The 23,115-nt window shown below is 41.7% G+C and overlaps 2 protein-coding genes across 4 annotated transcripts; one reads left to right on the top strand and one right to left on the bottom strand.

Moving 5' to 3' along the window:
• Positions 1 to 717: 717 nt before the first annotated feature.
• On the bottom strand, positions 718 to 16,597 carry LOC115773288 (mucin-12-like). Of its 2 annotated transcripts, none has more exons than XM_030719918.1 (9): positions 16,467 to 16,597; positions 5,084 to 5,365; positions 3,991 to 4,094; positions 3,435 to 3,900; positions 3,249 to 3,341; positions 3,129 to 3,165; positions 2,809 to 2,880; positions 1,403 to 2,728; positions 718 to 1,311 (listed from the first exon to the last, which is right to left on the bottom strand). In XM_030719918.1, the coding sequence occupies exons 2-9, from the start codon at positions 5,180 to 5,182 to the stop codon at positions 1,220 to 1,222; spliced, it is 2,289 nt and encodes a 762-aa protein (XP_030575778.1). In that variant the 5' UTR covers positions 5,183 to 5,365; positions 16,467 to 16,597; the 3' UTR covers positions 718 to 1,219. The 2 variants fall into 2 exon arrangements, with proteins under 2 accessions (XP_030575778.1, XP_030575786.1); XM_030719926.1 differs by having other exon boundaries at positions 718 to 1,308.
• Positions 10,547 to 16,791, top strand: LOC115773301 (transcriptional repressor CTCF-like). 2 transcript variants are annotated; one of them, XM_030719945.1, is made up of 13 exons: positions 10,547 to 10,702; positions 12,912 to 13,166; positions 13,270 to 13,449; positions 13,530 to 13,899; positions 13,990 to 14,160; positions 14,376 to 14,509; positions 14,588 to 14,708; positions 14,796 to 14,945; positions 15,168 to 15,328; positions 15,414 to 15,596; positions 15,715 to 15,871; positions 16,245 to 16,391; positions 16,486 to 16,791. In XM_030719945.1, exons 2-13 carry the CDS (start codon positions 12,933 to 12,935, stop codon positions 16,740 to 16,742), a joined length of 2,265 nt encoding a protein of 754 aa, XP_030575805.1. In that variant the 5' UTR covers positions 10,547 to 10,702; positions 12,912 to 12,932; the 3' UTR covers positions 16,743 to 16,791. The 2 variants fall into 2 exon arrangements, with proteins under 2 accessions (XP_030575805.1, XP_030575798.1); XM_030719938.1 differs by having other exon boundaries at positions 16,483 to 16,791.
• The last annotated feature ends 6,324 nt before the right edge of the window (positions 16,792 to 23,115 follow it).

Genomic DNA, 23,115 nt, shown 5'->3' with positions numbered 1-23,115 from the left:
TTATAACATCCTGTATACACTTTGCACAGTTATCGTCATAAAACTTTGGTAGACACCAGGAAATATATAGCAATATCTTTTAAGTATTTGCATTTTTTGATAACTGTAGTAATACAGCTAATTACATTTAAACTGCATCAGAAAGTAGAGACCATTTAGTTGGATCACTGCTTCTGAAGGCTGTCATAGAGCAGCATCAGCTAGAGCATTACATTATGATTCTTTGATGATATTGCAATGTTCTCATTTTAAACATCTTCTTATTCAAAAAGGAAACACTTTCAAACTGTTGGCCTCATAAAAATTAAAAGGGGAAATAGTATTTTATATGTATCATTGGCATACTGCCATAGTTGCTTAATGGAAGGTCATAGTTGGAAGACCAGTCTAAGACCCAGCCATGATATTATGTTTAATTAGTAATTTATATGTTAACACTTATCTTTAATATTGACTCTTTTACAAATAAATTATATAGGCATTGGAATTTAGAATATAACAAAAGCAAAAACAAACAAACAAAAGAAAAGCATTAACCCTTCTTTCTCTGCAGATGAAGTCACTAATCCTGTGATCAGACTAATAAAATCTGTAACCAAAACCAACTATATGTGCAAGTAATCGAGGCATCTGAGGATTATCGTGAGATGAGGTTAAAACCTCCACAAGTTGCTCAAATTAATGATTTCACACAGTTAATTCAATACTCCATTTAATAGTCATAACTATGTCTCTTATCCATCTATTGTAAACATGGTGTATTTTACCACAGTAATTGTCTTATGGTACATAATCACACGTGCAATGCAAAATCTCAAACATAAGTTAAAAAAAAGGACAAAGACACTGCTGGATTTGTTAATTACGTCACACCAAGGGGATCTCAGTTCTTTGGTCCAGTGGCCCACCCTTTGTGGTGTGCTGCTGTGATGTGGTGGTCCCTGTAGGAAGTGCCATGGATCATCAGTCCCCTGCCCCACGCTTCACCCTTTACTGTGGCCTCTCCTGCCCCCCTGTCACAGTAGTTGGTCCCGTATTTAGCATTTTCTTTATTTTTCACTTATCACTCACTGGTTTAGTTTCCTCTTGCTTCTGATCTACTATCACTGCCTCATCTGTGCTGCTCTCACCCTCCTCCCCTGCTCCAGGTTCAGCCGTCTTATCTGCTTCAACTTTCACACTTTCTTGCTGCACTTCTTTGTTGTCAAGTCACTCTGGACTAGTGTTGGTTTCTCACTCTGACTCCAACCGTCAACCACTTCCTTCTTCTCGTCCATTTCTGGTACTTTGCACTTTGCTCCCCATCTGCTGCTGATACCAAAAAATAAATAAATAAATCATAAAACCCACCATTCAACATGCATCTACATACTGAGATCACAAGGGGTGCTTAAAAACTCACCAGTGCCTTTTTCTGCAGGCTCTATACTCGAGCTCTCCTCAGGAGTTGTCTTGATGACATTATCTTGCCCTGGGCTATCGTCAGAGGGTGCTGCAGTAGAAGTAGCACTTGAGTTATCAGTAGCGGGCAGGATAGAGATAGTTGGTGTGAGTTTAGCGCTGACATTGTTGGAAAAAGGTGGGTCTGACCCAGTTGTGAGCGGTGAGCTAATTGCACCAGAGGTTGATGAACTAGCAGTGGAAGTGGTATCTGCTCGGTTCAAACTGGTGGCAGTGGAAGTGGTGTCTGTAGGGTTTGTTTCACTGGAAGAAGTGGGGGGAACAGACGTGGTGGTTGGGTGAATGACGGTAGATGAAGAGACGGAGTTAATGGAGTCATCGGCTGTTTGGGTGATAGTTGTAGGAGTGCTAGAAAGGGCAGAGGTGGTAGGAGTAAGGGCGGTAGAGACCACAGTGGACGAAGCGGTAAAGGGGGGATCATGTGAAATAGTAACTGTAATTATATCACTGGAGTCAGAGGGAGGAGATGCAGTTTTAGTGACTAATGTTGAAGAGCTACTGGATGCGACTAAAGTGGGTTTATGACTGACTTCACCGATGGTGGTGGTAGACAAGCCTGGTGGCACATCTGATATGCTGGTGCAGAGCACAGAAGCTGCAGTGATGACAGAAATAGCTGCATCACCACCGGCAGCAGGAGCAGCATCAACTGAGAAAATACCACTTGGCTCTGGCAAAGTCGATTTAGTTGACAGATTTGTTGGTGCTGTGGAAACTGAGCTTTCATGACTGGGAGCAGAAACAGTTTCCGAGGTGGTAATGGAAGGCCCAGCAATTGTTGCTGCTGTGTTGGAAGTGGCAGCGAGGCTCGGAGTAACGGAATGTGAGGAGGTGGAAGTAACTGAGACAGTGGTCGGGGGCTCTGTGGGTGTGGTGGTAGTTTCGGGGACAGCGGCTTCACCATCACACACTGTAGCATTGGTGGATGCTGCTGCAGCTGCTGCAGGAGAGTCAGTGCATATTGTTGCATCAGAGGGAGTTACAGGACTCGAAGGGGAAACTTTAAAGTCGGTCGAGTCGGGGACTGAGTTTGAGATTGTCGGTGCTGTGGGAGCAGAGGTGGCAGGAGGTGATGGAGCTGCAAGTGGGCTGAGTTTAGTGGGCGTGTTTGTCTCCGCTTCCTGTATTTGGGCCAGCTCGTTCTCAGGTGTGTTGCGGCCAGATGTTGTGGGGGGCGGACCCGGTTTGATAACTGGCTTTGGAAGCAAAGCAGGTTTCCCAGCTCCTTCATGTGCTGACACACTTGCTCGAATTTGATGCCTTGTGTCTAAAGAGCAAGCAGCATAAACGACAAAATGATTAGCTTACTGTACTCAGTACACATGAGAGTGTAAATCACTGTTTTACCTGATGATGCGGACATCGTTCGAGGTTTTGAGAAAGTAGGAGGTGGCTCAGGTTTATTGTCAATGATGGTACCTGAAGTACAAAAATCATTTTACCACAGGAATCAATGCCCATATAATAACCTGAAAGAGCCACATACTCCGGCTTGTCTTATCAGCACAGTGCCTCAGATATTAAATCTTTTTATTGGAGAACTTATCCACATCAAGAAGCCTCTCCTTTTGACACAAATCCCTAGACTTCAAAGATTAATTTAGCTTCATTAACACTAAGCTGGAGCTGAGAAGACTATTAAACATCTCATAGATAAAGGCACATACCTTCAGACTCGGCCTTTTTCATCTCTCCTTCTTGATCCTAGATGAATAAAAGGGGTAATTAGTGCTTTTTAAGACTTCCACAGTATACATACCAAAATTCAGGCATGCACATGTGAGCACCTGTGTCTCTCCTGGCAGGGGTTTGGAAACTCCAATACGCTGAAGCATGAGATGGAGCTTCTGTTCAAAGCTATTCTGGCCTTCGAATTGTTTCTGAAAGCAGCCACAGCAGGGCAATGATGCTTTTCAAATGTAATCTGCTAATGAAAAGGCTAAAAAAAAGGCTTTAACTCTAGTAACACCCACCTTTGCAGTGTTTCTGGCATTGGTAGACCCTGCTGCTGCTGATCCAGACAGCAAAATAAGAGACTGGGACTTCCCTTCTCTGAGAGCTCGGCGGGGAGGTACCGCTTCACCCCTCAGCGGCGGAGCGCCAGAAACAGGTGTCTCCCGAACAGCTGGCTCTCCAGAAACAGCAGTGGGAGGCTCTTTTGCTTTCTCCTTTTCATTTTCCTTGTCATGCTCCTTCACTCGGTCTTTGTCTTTGTCTTTCTCGGATCTGGCGACCTCCCTGAGAGGGCGAATGAGATCAGCGATGGAAGCCTTTTTGGGACGGCCCTCGTGGCTTGTCTCTGATTTCAAACCTCGCCTCTTTTTGAGAGTAAAGAAATCACCCAGCTTCCTCCGGAGGGTTTTTGTTGGGGGTGGACAAGGGACAGAGCTGGCAGGAGCCACTTCATGTACCGTGATAGATTCCTCATCCTGCTGTTTCCTATACAAAGAATCATGTATCTCAGTTTAAGGTCTATTCACTTGTACAGGGTGAACATGAAGGGGCTAATTTGTCTGCTGTGATACTCACAGTGTATCAGCAGGCAGTACTCTCTTAGTAAAGAACTCTTCAACTCCTTCATCCACACGTCCCATGAGCTCAAGGACTTCATTTTCACTCTCGATTATTGTCTCCTAATTTCCCCCGACACACACACACACACACACACACACACACACACACACACACACACACACACACACACACACACACACACAGAAATCAGATATTTTGCACCACAGATCAAACTAACTAACAAAGAGCAACTTGCATCATACAGCATGTAACTTTACATTACATAACCATCACTTCTGAAAACCCACACACTCTGGCACTCCTCCTGCCTCTATAGGTGTATTTTGGTTTGATTCTCTCATCCATTTATGCTACAATCCAGGCCTCCTGGGAGTCAGTTGCTCAGTAACGTGCAATGGGGGGGCGTCACTGGATTTTACATGCCGAATGGAGGCAACATAACTCATTTTCCCAATGTAGGTAATGTGATATCAAAATTGGAGCTGCATCGTCCTGATCACATTAACCTCTGTGCCCACAAGTAGCAATGAAAGTCGGGAGGCTTGACTGCAGAACACAAATTTAGCAGAAGTCACCGTTATATGATATCCTGTCAGGGGAATTGCTTGAATTTTGTCTCCCTGGCCACTTGTCTCCAAGGGAGTGACTGAATGTCTGCAAGCCTAATAGCTCTGTGACAACATGATCAGCTCAGTGGAAAATGGACGAGCTCACACACACATTTTACATGTTCACATGAAGAAACTGATTTTTTTTATTTTTTAAAGAGAGCACAAGAAAAGGCATTCAGACCAAACTACCCCTTGCTCTTGCAGACACAGATTTGAGTGGCTTCCTCAATGACCGGTACAATGGGACTGCCTTATTCAAGCGGGGAACCAGGCATCTTTTACAGCACTCCCCCTCCATCCTTCCCTTCCCCCTGCCTCTCCCCTCTGTACCCTATTACATCTCTCATCTCTCCCTCCCTTCCATTTTCCCTCCTCTCTCTCTCTCTCACACACACACACACACACACACACACACACACACCTTTCCCTCACTCTCCATTTTTAACAGAAACCTCCCTGATCCTCCTGCACGGTACCTGCGGTCTGCTGGGACGATAGTTCAGTTTCTGTCGGTGAGGTCTCGGTCTGCTCTGGGTGTAGTGCCTGAGCGCTGGTCCGCCCAATGGCAGCTCCATTGGGGAGACACGGCACGCTGTTGCCGTGGAGCTCTGTTGCCGTGGCTCTGTTGCCGAGGCACCGTTGCTAAGAGCACGGGCAGCAGCGGCAGTATGTAATGCCTCTGCTGAGGTGGGAGGGGCCGGGGTGGCGAGACTGACAGATCTGACAACAGAACCAAGCCTTTCACTGCCCCCTCCCCTCTGCGAGAGGAAGACCAGGAAAGAAAAAAAAAAGAAAAGAAAAAAGGTGGTGATAAAATAAGAAGGCAGGGATAAAGTGACCACACTAACATCTGCTTCATCCGTGCAACGTCGCCCTTGAACGGCATATGCACGCACCGATTTACTCCGGTGTGAAAAGGCTGAGTCCACAAAAATCTTTTACTGGTTATGTAACAAATTAATAATTAATTTTATATGCGGAGAAGAACCTGTAAATGACAGACTGACCACTCTGAAAAACTTTAGTCCTCCTATTGCATGGATTTAGTGTGAAGCTTGTGTTTTGTGCTACCTCTCGTGTATGTGGTGCCAAGTTTTATTTATTTTAAAGGGTTGTTGTATATATAGGGAAGATTGCACTGTGTATAGTTATCTCTACACTCTATAAAAAGTGTATTGTCATTATTATATTACAGTTATTACACGTGTATTGGTATAACTCATACACACAGACCCTAAAATTACATAAATTCCTCTTAGTATTTTTCATTTTTTCTAAAATAAAACCCATATTTTGATTTGGCTTTTTTTTTTTGTGTGTTTTTTTTTTTTTTGTTTTTTTTGCAGTTGTTATCTATGTTGTCTTTTTTTTACCACTCTCTCCTTCACGAATGTTTGCTTTTGATCAGAACAGAGTTGTGCACGCCCCCACAACAGTTCCTCACACACAACACACACAGTCTCCTTTACACTTATTTTACTGTTTAGATCACTGTGCTCTTCTGTTACTGTCACTGCCCTGTCCTGTGTTTCAAAAATCACATAAAAAAATTTAAATTTCAAATAAGAACTACCCTATTAGCTGTCCGACAAGAGGATTGCTGGAGACTGTGATAATGAGCTGCAAGACTTGTTCAGGAACCATTAAATAAGGCACATGCCCCTAGCAGCAACTTTCATACAGCTCAGTTATGCTGTTAATTCCTCCAAGGACACGAGTTGCAGGTTTCACAGGAATTTAGCTTCCTGGCTGCAATATTTGATAATCAAAACTAGGTGCAACATTTACATGGCGATCATATTTGTTTTCCAAAATAACAACCCACAAGCAACTTGTTTTTCATAAATGAAAAAAGGCTGGGTTTTCCACATGGGGTAACATGATATTATCTATTTTAGTACTTGTAATTGACCTACAGCAGGTGACCTAGAAGTAACCTAGTTATTTCAATCTGGAGTCTGTTCGAAACTTCTATGAATTTTATTATGCTGACAAAAATTGAATAACACTTGCAGTGCTCAGATTACAGTTTCAGCTAATCAGCAGTTTGTCTGGAGAAACTTAAATTGTCCGGAAATCATCAGGGGAAACAGAACGCTCAAGTGTTGAAATGTAACTTAAAAGGTAAAGGTATCCGTACTTTAAGTATTTCTGTTTGAAGAAATGTTGTATTTTTTTAATGGATTACATTTCAACGGGAATTATTGTACTGCACAGCATTTGCTTGCCAGCTGAGCATAACCAATTCTGATCTTTGAAAAATGTGTGGAACTTGTGACACATTATAAACTAGAAGGGTACCCAGTGGAGTGCATACCTCCCCTACCCTAAAGTTTCTATGTGCCAATACTACACTGCAACAGATACCACCGAACATTGATTTTTGTGTAGTGTTTGTAGTTCACTTTGCATTTTTGTGAGAATTTTCATTTAAATGGAAAAAGACAATTAATTATCAACAGTAATTGTTTACATCAAATTTCATTCCAATAGATGAAAAAAAAAAACTGAGATATGAATTTTAAAATTTCGCTAATCATGAGTTGGGGATTTTTCTAAATTTTGGTGACCTTGACCTTTGCCCTTGAAAATGAAATCGTGTGTTAATTTTGTGGAAATATTCCTTAGAGGCCACTAAGGAATATTTCCACAAAATTAATCAGTTTTGATTCAAAACTTCTTGAGTTATATTGCTAACAGACAAACAAGCAAACAGGGGTGAAAACATAACCTCACTCCACCTGTCGGTGGGCGCAACAACAGTCAAAATACCCAATGATATTTGAAATCTGAGCCTTAATGATAAGTAACTGACATCTGATGACAGTTAATCATTTACATCAATACTCACGTGAAAATGGAAAATAATGTTTTCAGCGTATCAAGCAATCAATTTTCTGCTTATTTTAACTCAAATTGCACATTTCGGCTCAATATTTTTGAGATTTAAACACAATTAAGTATTCTGAAAGGAAACATTACAAGGCAGTAATCAAAAAATAATCAGCTGTCTAATCCTTAAGCTCATTTTAGACTGCATGAGAGGTAAAATACATAGCTCTCCTTTGACCAACTCGTATAGTGGTGCTTTAACAATAATAATAATCCAGTGATATATGGGTTTTGAAATTGATGGCAGCAGTATGGTTCAAATGGCTGTGTACCGCTGTGTGACACCCTCTCTTCTTTTAACGATCGCCCGTGAACATCTGGGAACTGAGGAGACCAGCTGCTGGACTTTTGGGAGACGAATATTGTCCCATTCTTGTCTGATAATAGATTCTAGCTGCTGAATAGTCCTGGGTCTTCTTGGACATATTTTCTGTTTCATGATCAAATGCATCAAATATTTTCAACTGCTCAAAGGTCTGAACTGCAGGCAGGCCAGTTCAGCACCTGAAGTCTTCTACTACAAATCATGCCATTCTAATAGCTGCAGTATGTGGTTTAGCATTCTTTTGCTGAAATATTCAAGAAAAATATACTGAAAAAGATGCTGTCTGGATAGCAGCATATATTGCTCTAAAACCTGTTTATACCTTTCAGCATTGATGGTGCCTTTTCAGATGTGCAAGCTGACAGTTTTTGTTTTTTTTTTTCTCTTCAGCTCTCAGTGGAGATGGTCACGCTTTTCTTCTCTCCTCAGCCCTTCTTTTTTACCCTGCTTTGCTGCTTGCTGCTTTAGAGCCTCTCTTCACACAACTTCCAAACTGGAATTTATAATTATGGATCTGGTCAGCTGGTCTCTCAACGCCATTGTTTGGATCAAATTTTCACCATGAGGAGATTGGGGGAAGGAGAACCTATTCCCTCTTATCAATTGACATTCCAGCTGGCTACATTATGGATTCCTGTGTGGTGTGGAAGATGACGTGCCTGGCCGTATTGTCAATGAAGGACACACACATTCTCCGAATTGGACCTGGAGATACCTGGCTTGTTGTTGCAATTCAGGAAGTCTAGGCAGCTGTCTGGCCTTGGTAAGGCTGCTTATGACGGGAACGCGGGAAGGGTACAGACTCAAACTCAGACTCTGTATATCTGGAGCTGATTCGGAGGGGTAAGATCTTGGAAATGTATGTATCTGTTTCTGCACGGCGAAGGAACGAACCAAGAAGATTCGGATGAATTGGATTTTTTCGCCACAGAGAGGTGCCAGTAAGACTGAAGGCTGTCAACAAATTAATCAGTACAGTCTGTACCAAAACTAGTCGTAGAATCAGGAATTTGGCTCCCTGGCGGCCTTAGACTGCCGCCTATCAAATTGTCTACGGGATGTTTGTAAACAGATGCTCTACGCCCCCGCCGTCCTGTCTTCTGCTGATCTGTGTTGGACTGATCTCCCTGACCTAGCTGCTGAGGAACTCTACATCTTATTAGAACTGTTACCTGAGGAGGGAGTTTGAGTCAGCCCCACAGTAGCCCGACCCCCCCATCTCGCCTCTGCTGGCTCCCCTGTCCATCCCTCCCCACCCTAGTGCTCCCATGCTATATGTTTCTGCTCTGTCGCAGAGGTTTTTGTAACCTTTTACTGTGTATGTGAATATGTATACAAAGTATGAGATGATTTTTTTCCTCACTCAACCCTATATGTTTTCACTATTGTTTCTGTCTTTTTAATGGCAGTGCCTCCAGAAGGGGGGCAGCATGGCCACAGTTCACCTATCTCCCCATGTTTGTTCTGTTTGTCTTCTTGGATGGGTGTTCTGTTAACTGTAAATCCCCCATTGTGGGATCAATAAAGTATCATCAGTTCCATAGACACTGATGCACCCCCATACTATCAGAGATGCAGGTTTTTGAACTGAGCACTGATAACAAGCTGGATGATCCCTCTCCTATTTAGTCCCGAGAACACAGCACGGAGAACATGAAGAACAATAATTTTAAATTTTGATTAATTTGATCACAGAACAGTTTTCCACTTTGCCTCAGTCCATTTAAATGAGCTTTGGCTCAGAGGTGGTGGTCTTTCATGTTTACATTTGGCTTCTTCTTCTTTGTATCATAGAGCTTTAACCTGCATTTTTGGATGGCACGGTGAAGCGTGTTCACAGACAGTGATTTCTGTTGCTGTTTCTTTTTAGCACCATTTGCGTTTCCAGTCTTTTGTTGCTTCTGTCCCAACTTTTCTGACACATGTTGCCATCAGGTTTAAAATGATCTTTTTTTTTAAAGCATTTTCCCAGTTTAAAAATTTGCTGTGTTTTCTGTGTTCTATTAAAAATAGCTTTATGAGATTTGTAAATCAATGTAATCTGTTTTTATTTACATTTTACACAGTGTCCCAAGATTTTTGGAATTGATTTGGAAAATAATGCTTTTTTTTCTTACTTTTACTTTTGCATGCAGAGATTCCACCTTACTAGAGAATTATTTTTAGGACTTTAGAAAATAATTTACATGCTTCTTCCACTTTTGGGGTATCTGATGCATCAAAAGCTCCCTGCCAGATTTGAACCAGGGACAATTAAATTCCTGGAAAGACCCTAAAGACCCACTGATCATTAGTTTGAGTGTTACTTTTAGTTTCTTTATTATGTGTGTGTGTGTGTGGGGGGGGGACTGTGTGTGTGTGTGTGTGTGTGTGTGTGTGTGTGTGTGTGTGTGTGTGTGTGTGTGTGTGTGTTGTAAAGTCCCATCTACCCTACACATTAATGCCGCCCTCTAGTGGCTAATTTTATGAATCGTTTTAATCCACCACAGCCTAGTCATAATCTCGACTCGACGCTGTTAAATGTTTAAAGGTCACTCTCGATGGGGAGAAAACTAATAGCTGATCAGAAAACTAATCAATAACCTCCCCCTTTTATTCACCGTCGCTATGTTTCCGGTTACCACGCCCACGCTTGATTTCAAATCTGGCGCCCGGCAACAGTTCGACACCGCCCCTTTACTCCCCCGGGGACTGTAGCTGCGCAGGCGCAATAGCGCTTAAGAGCCGCCATTTTGTGTGTTAGGCCCACTCTTCCAAAGCGGGAGAAAATTATTAGCCCGGCGCGGAGCACACACGGCTGTCCGCTGCGGGACTGAACGGACCTACTGCAGGCGCTGGGCTTCCAAGCGAATATAACGAGGAAAAGAAGAGGCCAGGAGTAAGTGAAGCTTTTACTTTGCCTCCAAACGCGGAAACGTTTTTGTAGGAGCCGTCGTCGGCCTCTAGGTGTCACGGTAGGGCTTACCGGCCAGGCGGCTGGCGGGGGGTGTTTGTCTCCCTCTATCGTTATCCAAAATGCACTAAATCCGTCTATAAAATGTAACTCCCAGTCTCAGTTGAGCATTTTGTTGGCTTTTGACTTATATTTCGGCGTATTTGCACAGGGATGGCTGTATTTATCGGTGTTTCTGTTTTAAGTTTGTTCAGGCCTGACGTCCATCTTATCGTGCCCTTTGTTTCCTGTTTTCAGACGTACTCGCGCCTCCCGAGTTAACCAACTAACACGAGACACTGTTTAAGTAGTTTTATGTCGCTTAAATTATAAACCCTATTTTAGACGATGTCCTGTGAGCTGATGATAACAGACTGGCAGAGAGCGAGGCTTTTAAAAACTGGCGAACAAACGAGTCCTGAAGCATCGGAATAAGTGTGATTTCTGTTACTGGCACACAGTCAGAGTCCATCAGCGTCTCACCAAAACAATCACTGGGAGGCAGGAGTTCAGACTTTTTAAACATTTGCATCGTAGTTACTGTAATTGGGCAAAGCACGGTGACTACATGGTCCATTTGAGTTTTACTCTGGGCTCAGGTGCTAGTTTACATGACCCAGACTCGTCAACCTCTGGCTTGTATGAGGTGTCATTGCGTAACGGATATACGTGCTTTATGTGTGAAAAGACAGTCTAAATATGATTCTTTCCAGTACCCTGGCGAGTCATAACATCTGCTGTGCTGCTCACTGGGCCCCACTCCAGGAGTTGAGACTTTTATTGACCCATTGTATACTTTTACAGGCGCACAATAAGCCAATCTAAATTCCAATAGCTTAAACTGTAAGATTATAGAATAATTTCTTAGGTTTATCCATCCATTATAAAGTAGTAGGAGTGAACTACAACTGTAAAACAAATGTAGTGCACTCACCCCTGCATACTGACTTTGTGGCTGCTTGCAGCATAGTAAATCTCCCACATTTAAAACTGGCAAACTCAGAGTCCAGACACACGTTGTAACCTCTTCTTAATTAATTTGTTGTCCTTGTGTAAGACAGCCAACGCTGGATGGGTACAATGTCATGTTCAATCTATCTGAACAGGTATTTTATATTGAACACTGATCTAAAATCCAGGTTTCTTGTCACCACACATAACTGCAGCTAGCAGTTGCTTCCACATAACCTGACCAATAAATTACTCTAAAATACATTGTCTTGGGACTTGAGTGTTTAGTATTTATATTCAGAGGAGTAAAGCACTAATTAAATTGAAACAAAGAATAAATTGGGTTAATTAAGCCATTAAAACTATACTGGTTAGTGACCCTGGTGAAAATGAGACAACACTCACCCCTAGTGGAGGTGTGCTGTTTTATTTGGTGGACTTTGTAAAAAGTAGCTCATCTGACATCAACTCCCACTGAACGACGATGGCAATGGAGTTTTGTGTATAAGCCAAAAAAACTAAACTACAGTATGCTCGAGTTACTCACTGTGGATATCTTTATGTACAAAACTGCTGTAAAGAAAAAAGTTCCCACTCAAAATGGATCTTATTGATGTCTAAGGCATATCCCGGAAACCGTAAATTCAGACCTCCTTTGTATTCTGCTGACAGCACTTTTTTTTTTTTTTTTTTTTTTTTTTTTTCCAGTTAAATCATACGCTGTATATTCAGGAAAAGCCGAACCAACACTAGAAAGGTTTTCAGCACATGTACAAATATTGATACAAGGATTATTTTTTTTATATTTGTTTGTTTGTTTGTTCAGTTAATCTAGTTCAGGGCTCTTCAACTCCAGGCCTCAAGAGCCCCTGTCCTGCAGTTTTAAGATGTCTCTGCTTCAACACACCCGAGTAAAATGTAGAAGTCATTAGCAGGAGTCTGGAGAACTTGACTGCATACTGAGGAGGTAATTCAGCCATTTGATTCAGGCATGTTGGATCAGGGACACATCTAAAACCTGCAGGACAGGGGCTCTCAAGGCCTGGAGTTGAAGAGCCCTGGTCTAGGTTCTTTCAGCAGTTTGGCCAGAGGGCAAAGGAAAGCAAAAAAAAATAATCAATGACTCATTGATTACAAGCAATTCTCTAATCACATAGGCCCATTTTTCCCTTTTGCCAAACATTTTCATGTCTTCTCTGTTTAGCGCGTTTGTTGGCCCGTTGCCATGGAGGCAGAGGTTGTTTCCATGGAGTCTGGTCAGGCGCCGGATGGAAAAGTCCTGCAAGAGGGTGGCGAAGCTTTGATACAAGGGACACAGGGTGAAGTCGCTGGTAACATGGAGATGATGGTGATGGATGCTCTTGATCCAACTCTGCTGCAAATGAAGACAGAGGTGTTGGAAGGGGGCGGCACAATGACGGTTACTGGTGGAGATGAGGGTCAGATCATCACGCTCCAGGTTTGTGAAGAACAAGGGTTAAACCTTTGTCCGATTATCTGTATCTGGCCTTCTTTTAAATCATTTTTGTCATCAAGTAGTAAAGTTGAAGCTCTCTTTGCAGGTGGTGAACATGGAGGAGCAGGCAGGTGCTGCACTAGGTCTGGGTCAGCTACAGCTCGTGCAGGTACCTGTCACAACCACAACTGTTGACGGGCTCCAGGCTACTTATGTTGAGGCGTCAGCTAACAAGGATGCAGAGCCAGTTATTTGTCACACCCTTCCTTTGCCTGAGGGCTTCCAGGTGAGAGACCTAATAATGTCTTTTGAGTTCCAGTGAAGTCCGTGCTGCAATAAGATTAATTTCTGATATTCTTACTCTAGGTGGTTAAAGTGGGTGCAAATGGTGAAGTGGAGACTGTAGAGCAAGAGGAGCTTCAGGCTGCCCACGAGGAGCTCCAAGGCGCAAGGGTGGAGGAGGAGGAGGAAGAGCCAGCAGAGGTGGAGACCTCTGTGCCCTCACAAGATGACCCAGAGTGGACGAAGGACCCAGACTACCAGCCCATCACCGCTGTCCGTAAAGGGAAGAAGGGAAAGAAGAGTCGCCTGCGCTATGCAGAAGGCGATCGTGACATGGATGTTTCTGTGTACGACTTTGAGGAGGAGCAGCAGGAAGGACTGCTGTCAGAGGTTAATGCCGAGAAGGTTGTGGGCAACATGAAGCCCCCAAAGCCTACAAAGATCAAGAAAAAAGGTTCGACTTTGATTATGTTAGATATAACAAAACATTTAGAGTATTTTCATTGCTGAAAATGAACCAGTTCTCTCCTCTCTTGGTGTCCAGGTGTTAAGAAGACTTTCCAGTGTGAACTGTGCAGCTACACCTGCCCAAGGCGCTCTAACCTGGACCGACACATGAAGAGTCACACCGATGAGAGGCCGCATAAATGTCATTTGTGTGGAAGAGCATTCAGAACAGTCACACTGCTGAGAAACCACCTCAATACACACACAGGTATTTCAGAAAATTATAGAAATCAAAATGTTGTTAATAGAAACAGTTTGCTAGTTTGCAATAGCTGGATTGAAGTAAGGAAGTAAACCTTTAGAGGTTTTACTTCTTGTTGTGTTGGCATCATAATGGAAAACTGAGTGTGTATTTATCTGCATTGTGTCTTAGATTTAGACTACACCAGCAGTTAATATATAGTTCTCATTTTCTTTATTAAGGCACTCGGCCACATAAATGCACAGATTGTGACATGGCATTTGTGACCAGCGGTGAGTTGGTGCGCCATCGTCGCTACAAACACACACACGAGAAGCCTTTTAAATGCTCCATGTGCGACTATTCTAGTGTGGAGGTAAGTTTATATTGATTTTAGTTAAGCATCAACCTGATCTCTGTTCTATGGGATAAAGTCTGTTTGTTTCTTTCCCAGGTGAGCAAGTTGAAAAGGCACATCCGCTCTCATACGGGGGAGCGACCCTTCCAGTGCAGTCTGTGCAGCTATGCCAGCAGAGACACTTATAAGCTGAAGAGACACATGAGGACACACTCAGGTAAGATCCTCTTAATTTTTCAAGGTTAAAATGCATTGTTTTGTTTTTAAATAAAGGGAGTGGCTAACTCTACTTTCTCCGTTGCAGGTGAGAAGCCGTACGAGTGCTACATATGCCATGCTCGTTTCACACAAAGCGGCACCATGAAGATGCACATCCTGCAGAAACACACGGAGAATGTGGCAAAATTTCACTGCCCCCACTGTGATACTGTCATTGCACGCAAAAGTGACCTTGGTGAGTGATTTGTGACAATTTCTACTTCAGACTGCATGTTATTCAGGTCCACAGATGTCGAAAAGGAAGTGAAACAGTGATACAAACTTAAACATCTGACTCTGTCAGTGGCTTATTCTTTTGCCCTATGTGGAGAGAGTACATTTCAGGGGATCTTTGTCTCTATACCAAGGCTGTGTGACATTTATTTGACTGGTTTTCTTGCCTTTGTTCCTATCTTAGGTGTTCACTTGAGAAAGCAGCATTCATTTATCGAGACGGGAAAGAAATGTCGTTACTGCGATGCTGTGTTTCATGAGCGCTATGCTCTCATTCAGCACCAGAAGACTCACAAGAATGAGAAGCGTTTCAAATGTGACCAGTGTGACTACTGCTGCAGACAGGTTCGTGTTGGTGCTGAACACATTAACCTTATGCTTTATTTTACTGTTAAACAAATGTTAAACTTCTTTTGATGTTACCTGACAGGAACGCCATATGATAATGCACAAGCGTACACACACAGGGGAGAAGCCATTCGCCTGCAGCCAGTGTGACAAAACTTTCCGGCAGAAGCAGCTTCTGGACATGCATTTCAAGCGTTACCATGATCCGAACTTCATCCCCACCGCCTTTGTCTGCAGCAAATGTAGCAAGACATTCACTCGCAGGGTAGGACTGACCTTTGAGATTACAGTACATGCATGGGAGGGGTGTGAATATATATGTGTGTGTGTGTGTGTGTGTGTGTGTGTCACAGATGTGTAACAGTTGTGTGTTGGCTCCACAGAACACAATGCTGCGTCATGCTGAGAACTGTACAGGTGATGCTACTGTAGAAGAAAATGGAACTCCACCATCCAAAAAGGGACGCCGTGGCAGGAAGAGAAAGATGCAGGCCAGGAGAGATGATGATGATGATGATGATGATGATGAGGAGGACACAGGTATCGTAGAAAAATGTTTGATAAGACTCATGTTACGTTGGCTAGTTCAGACTCTTTGCCTTATCAGTATGTGTGCCAATTGTTGGCACCCAATTTCAGGCTAGAAAAACCCTGAATTGTATATTTTTAGTTGGAAACCTTGACTTTAAATCAGAATATTAAATGAAGTGTATGTGAAATGGGTCAAAGGAGTTAATCGTTTAAAAAAAAAAAAACAGCCTCTAGTCTGAGCCTACTGACAATGATCCATTCTATTTACTATCTCTTCTACAGACATCTAATTGATAAAATAAAGTGAGGAAAAATATGATCAAGTCTGTACTTACTGGTTCTGTTTGGTTTTTTTTGTTTTTTTTGTTTTAAATAAACCTAGAGGGTGATCTTGACGAGGCAGAGGAGGAAGACGAAATGCTAACTGAGATCGAGGTGGAACAGGCCCCGCCTGTTGTTCCTATCCCAGCCCCAGTGGAACCACCAGTCAAGAGGAAGCGTGGGCGTCCCCCAAAGAGCAAACCAGACGGTAAGTATATAAGTAGAGTGTAGCCTTGTCTCTACAAACTAATGTAAAAGTTTGAAATAATGTCTTTAGTCTGACCTGAAACTGTCTTTAGCAGCGGCTGCTATCATCCGTGTGGAGGACGAGGCCACTGGAGAGGTTGATGACATCATTGTGAAGAAGGAGGTTGGAGCTGACCAAGACGAAGATGGCAATGAGGCCGCAGAGGAGGTGGTGGTTGGTGGAGGGAAGTCGACCATCCAGATGGAAGAGTTGTCCCAGGGAGTGGGCACGGCGCAAGAGGGGCAGATGTCTGAAGCCCCTCCGAATGGAGAGCTGACTCCTGAGATGATCCTCAGCATGATGGACCGGTGATGGGTGTGAGGGTTGACCCTGTTTGAGAAAAAAAAAAAAAAAAAATTTACAAAAAACAAACAAACAAAAAAAGAAACCAAAACCCTAGCCCTTTGATTAAATCTTCAATTTAATTCTTGGCATTTAGGATAACAGACATCCTGCACAGACACAAACATCACTATTGTAATTTAAGATTTGATTTTTTAAATCATGTATTGATACATGACTTTGAGTGAAGATTTTTAATGATTTACCAACCAAAAACTCATATGTCAGTACATTTTAATTATGGAGTGGCTGTAGTTCACAGGAGTATCTTACCCTTGTTGGGGGGTTTTTGGAAGAAACCATGATTGTTCATCTCAAGATTACAAAATTTATTCCAGTTACATTTCTGCACAGGAGCCCTTAAAAAAAAATCTGTGAAAATGTCTTAATCTTTTCCTTGTTTCTTTTCTTTTTTTTCCCTTTTTTAACTTTGTTTTTTTTGTTGTACATAGTGCACACGGTGTTCTCCATAAATCCAGTTCATATTTATCACTGAAGAGTGTTGGTAAATAGAAAAGTGCTGCCTAGTAAAACTGAGGAGGAAAACTATCTTTTAGGGTTTCACTTGAGTGCAGCGTGACACCGAAAACATGTAAAATAAGGCCTGGACTGAAAGTCTTTCAAACATAAGATTGTGGAAACAAAAAGGTGACTTAGGAAGATACTGTTGCTAATCACAGCCACTTCAAGATTAATAAAAGAATATTTTGAATTGTATTATTTTATTTTTTTTCTCCCTGTGGTTAGTAAATCCCTTTTTAAGCATATTCTAGTTTTTAAAGCTTAATAGACTGCTTCTCTCATGCTCCTTTCTTGCTACTGTTACACCTGTAGATGATGTGTATGTACTAAACATTGTCACTGATGAATTCATGAAAAGATGGTTGTTTTGCTCTCTCGTGTAGCCATTCCACTTTGGGTTGATGTATCGCCTTTTGTACCATTGGCAATGCAATGCTACGTAGCAGCTTGAATGACCTTTTAATAACTGTGTGGCAGATAAGAACAGATGTACGACGACTGTACAACCAATAAAAGTAGACACGAGACTTGAGGTTTCTGCAGCTGCAATAACCTCTTTTTTTTTTTTTTTTTTTTAAGTCTGGTTTGGATGAGTAATTAACATGTTAGTGGCGCAGTCATGGCAAAAGGTTTGCTTGAATAATGTTTATTAAAATTGGCTAAGAAACAACTGAGTGATAAAACAGAAATGTCAGTTTATTTTGCTTGCAAATATATTTTATTAAACGGAAACCTTGATATTATTTTTGAATTTAAATATCTTTATTTGTATGTCTTAAGGAACATTTATGAAAGGGGCACCGGGGGGCTTGTAGTGGCTGTTTTTAACCATAAACTGTATATAAAAGCTGGTTGTAAGGTGAAACCAGTGCAGGTGTGCCTTAAACTTGCATTCTTATGGCCAGCAGAGGGTGCCAAAAATAACATTTGGTCTCGGGAAAATTTCCCTGCTGAGTTTATGGTCTGTCACTAGTTTCAGGTCATAATGAACACATGATCATTTTGTAAATTGCCCCAGTTAGTCAAAAAGGATGACAGACCTTGTGATTGGTTAGATCCACCCCCTCGCTTATCATGTCTCAGCTTTATGAAGTATGTTCAACACACCCAGGATATCTGTCCACTAGCTGGTTTCACTTCCCCTAACATCGTTAATCAGGCTAAACGATCACATGAAGATGGTTATTGACTCAAATCGACGGAGGATTTATCAATCTCTACGAGCACGTTCACGTGAAAGGGGTGAGGTTGGCAGCATCTGACCAATGAAAAATGGATGTCTACAGACAGCACAGTGATTTTACAAAGGAAGCTGAAACTCCAATATTAGAAGAATATAAAGTTGCTCACATAATACAGGCTGAAAGTAACATAGCCAGGTGCGTGTGTGTTTGTCAGGAAAAGGATTGGTTTAAGTGCTTTGATCAGTAAGACTCTAAAGTCAGCAAAAAATGCTCATCAGTATCACCACTCATGACACAGGAGAATATGATTATAATTGTTATTCCATTAAATCAGGTATGTGCAAGACTTTGAGTTTTTAATTCTTTCAGGTGCAGTTTAACAGCCTGAGATTAAACAAAAAAATAATTCAAATGTAGTCTACTTGCAAATTTGTTACAAGGTCAACAAGTGCAATCCCGATTTAGGATCATACATTAATACTTACAGAAAAATAAAATAGTAAAATTATTTTGCAGGCAGGACCAAAAAAAAAAAAAAATCAAGGAATGAAGTTATTAGTGATGCTCATCATTAGATTTTTTTTTTTTTTTTAAAGAACGCCTACTATATGCATACAAAGGTCTGAGGGATCTTCTGGGAATGATGACTTAACAGAAAACTGATTCATCAGTAGGTGGTGATCTCACACCTGTTGATCTCTTATCTAGAACATAACCCACTCCAGAGCAGGTTGTTTCTGCACCATAAGTTACCACGGCAGTATACCATAGTAAGGATTATGGTGCCACTGTGCTCTTAGGAACCTTGAGTGCTGCAGAAATTCTTATGTAACCCTGGCCAAATCTGTGCTTTGCCACAATTCTGTCACTGAGCTCCCTGGGCAGTTCCTTCGACCTCATGATTCTCATTTGCTCTGACATGCGCTGTGAGGTCTTATATAGACAGGTGTGTGCCTTTCCTAATCAAGTCCAATCAGTTTAATTAAACACAGCTGGACTCCAGTGCAGGAGTAGAACCATTTCAAGGAGGATCAGAAGAAATGGACAGCATGTTCGTTAAATATGAGTGTCACAGCAAAGAGTCTGAATACTATGACCATGTGATATTTCAGTTTTTCTTTTTTAATAAATTTGCAAAAATTTCTACATTTGTTTTTTTCTGTCAAGATGGGGTGCTGAGTGTACATTAATGAGAAATAAAATGAACTTTTTTGATTTTAGCAAATGGCTGCAATGAAACAGAGTGAAAAATTTAAAGGGGTCTGAATACTTTCTGTACCCACTGTACCTGGACATTCTTAGCACATCTGTAAAAACGCTCAGTTTAAGGCCTCACAGCTGGACTTTCCTGACTAATGGGTGAAGTCACTGTACTGTGGCTACATCCATCTCTTACTGTCTGAGGTCTTGACTCAGTCCTTTACAATGATGCTCTTACAGGTGTAGTAAACTCTAAAGAAATGCAAACACAGCTGTGCCTGAAGAAACAGCTCCCATTGACTCCGTCTTATAATGGGCCTTGATGCAGCCCCTCTGACACAGACAGAGGGGTTTCCAGTATGCCACCTTTCTACTGATTGGCTGCTCCTCACAAACACAAGGTTGGAACAGCAGGTGGGTGGAGCTACTATGTGTCTGAGATGGATATTTCTGTCTGACATAGAGCCAAGAGTAGAAAAAAAATGAAACATTCAGAATATATTGACCTCATTATAAACTTTGCAAATGTTTAATATCAACATCCACCATCTCTTACATGTAATATTGTAGATTTTTATCACTATAAAGTCATTCAGACTGATCAGACTCCAGTAATGAAATTCTCAACTCTGTTCAATCCTCAGTTTGAGCAAACGAGCAGCAGCAGGATCCAAAATTAAGGAGCACTTCCTTTGCATGTGACTTGTCCCGTGAATTCTTATCATGTGAGAGAGGCATGCTGGGGCCTATTATAAATGCTTTCACTGCCACTCTATTATATTTGCCCCACGCCTGATCTTCTGTTGTCTATAATTTTCTAATACTTGTATCTGCATCAACAAAATGAGTAAATAGCTGCAAGGTGTTTCAGTGCTATGAAAGATGAAAGTGCATCTGTCTTAAATGCCAACATTTATTAAAAAGTAACTTTGTTCCTCCTGTCATTGACCACAGCAGCCTCACTTACTGCTTTTGGGTGATACTGTTCATTTAATACTAATTATCATGTGGGGCCTGTCTTATTCAAAACCTGGATGGCTAGGATCTGCGGTTTCTTTTACTATTGAAATGTTAGCTGTCATGTCAGGCTCTTAATAGCTCACTGAGGCCATCAGAAAAGGGCTGTGGATGTCTGTGATTCTGACAAATGAAACTGTTTGAAATGTATCACCCCACCGTGGAGAAGAGGACAGTTTAAACTGGTTCAGGACCGCCCACCCCAGCACCCCAAATGAGGACCATTTGATCCAAAAAAGAAATGTCAGAGAGCCCTCAATTTTCAAACTGATGGATATGTATGTTGGAGGTATATGACTGTTTGTGTTATGTTTTTTTACTATGCACATATGCTATTTAAAATGTTGTTGCTAATGTGTTTTATGACGAGCCTGATGAAAGCTGTAAGCCAAAGTGCATCAGTCAAGCAATGACATTATTCTTTATATTACAAGTGAGATTGGAGCTTTAGCCGCTCTCCTCTGTGCATCTTGTAAGTCGGTGAAGTTGTGCCAGAAAACTCGACTCAGCCCCCACACTTCATCAAACGAGGCAGTTGTTGGTGTTGACGTCTGGCACAACCTTGACCTCCACTTCAGATGTTCCATGAAACAAATCTCCAAAAAGAACTTTAGAAAACTAGTTTGCTGATAAAACAGGCCTTCTGCAATAATGTGCTCTGGACAGACTTGTGAGATACAGAGATGGCTGATGTTTGATGAAGACCAAAGGCAGCTTTACAGGATTAAACAGCTCAGCTATGAAGCATGGTGGTGGAAATGTTATAGCGTGAGAGGGGCTCTTTGCTGGCTCTGGATGCTTTTATTCAACTATGCATCTTATCAAGAGTGCTTGATGATAATTTGAAGAAATCTGTGGTCAGCACAATCACCTCACAGCAAGAAGGTCCTGGGTTTAAATCCAGTGGCTGGCTGGGGTCTCTCTGTGTGGAGTCTGCATGTTCTCACTGGCTGTCATCTGGTGATTCTCTCCAGGTATTCAGGCTTACAGTCCAAAAACATACATGTTAGGTTGATTACGTGGTGTGGATGGTTGTCTCTGTTAGCCCTGCAATAGACTGGTGTACCCTGCAACTCGCTCCATGAGTGATGGGATAGGCTCCAGGATCCCGCAACCCTGAATTGGACAAATGGAAAAGAATGGATGGATAGATGGATGGATTGATGAGTTAACATATCTGAATACCATAATGGTGTCACACTTTTCACTTGCTCTTATATGGACAGTGCATCACAACGGTATTTGGCCACATGTTTTGTTTTCATCACTTGTTAATAATCATTAGCCTCATAGCATAATGGCCTAAGTCATATTTTGGCCAAACTGAGATATCTATCCAAATTAATCTACAGTGTTAGCAAAGTAGAATTAGGCAGGTATCTCAATTTGGCCAAAATATGACTTAGGCCATTATGCTATGAAACTAACGTAATTCAATTAACAACACAGCATCAAGCTGCCAATCAGCAGATAAACTGTCAAACTGAATTATCAATGAATAACAGTAACTCACTGGTTAACTAATGTTAGAAATTAAAAACCAAACAACATCCTTATCAGCTGAATCACACTCATTCTGTGAGCTGCAGCGCTGACACAGTCTGGCCTTTAGGTGAAAGTATGCCTGGCTGATTAGTTTTACCTCACACACTGCACCCAGGTCTCTTTTTGGCAGCTGTCTGAGATTGAAAAAGGTGGTTTGCTGCCATTCTTTGACTTTCTTCTTTCTTTTATGTTACAGACTCACATCTCTCCCTAGGGGTTCTTCCTTTCTTCTGTATTCATCTGTCTTTCAAATTATTAGAAAAAAATCTTTCAAATTGTATTACAGGGTCTCTTTGTTTCTCTACAGATGAAGAAGAAGGTGCAAGCCAAAACACACTGGTGATAAACTGACTTTGAGCCTGTTTTTGGTAATGATTTTTCCATTTTCCTTTTTACTATTATTTTCTCAATTTCAGTTGAAATTTTGAGATAATAACCCCAAATTTTGACTTGTGGATGGCTTTTTTTTTCAGTAGCAGAAACAAGCTTCCATAGTTTGTGCAACACCAGTGGCCTTCCTGTTTTCTTGGGTCATTCTATCTCAAGTCATAAGAAAAAGGAAAAAAATGACCTGAGCATTTCAGAACTTCCAGGGTAAAGATCCATTTCTTAATAAGAATTGTGCAAAAAACATTATTTTTCAAAAGAAAATATTTTTGAGGCCATTTCAACATTTAATTATCTTGTGGCCTTCACTTTTTTTTTGGGGGGGGGGGGGGGGGGGGGGGGGGGGGGGGGGGATAAATATCTAGTGTTGTTTCTCATTATCCAAATATGAATTTTTGAAATATGTTTACATTATGGTTGGCATCATTTACAGGACATACACTGTGTGTAGTAATAATGGCACCCAGCATGTATCCTCTCTTCTTGAT

This window comes from Archocentrus centrarchus, chromosome 3, assembly GCF_007364275.1.
Source record: "Archocentrus centrarchus isolate MPI-CPG fArcCen1 chromosome 3, fArcCen1, whole genome shotgun sequence".
Classification (NCBI taxonomy): Eukaryota; Metazoa; Chordata; class Actinopteri; order Cichliformes; family Cichlidae; genus Archocentrus; species Archocentrus centrarchus.
The sequence above is the reverse complement of the archived record's forward strand: the minus strand, read 5'-3'. Positions and strand labels throughout refer to the sequence as shown.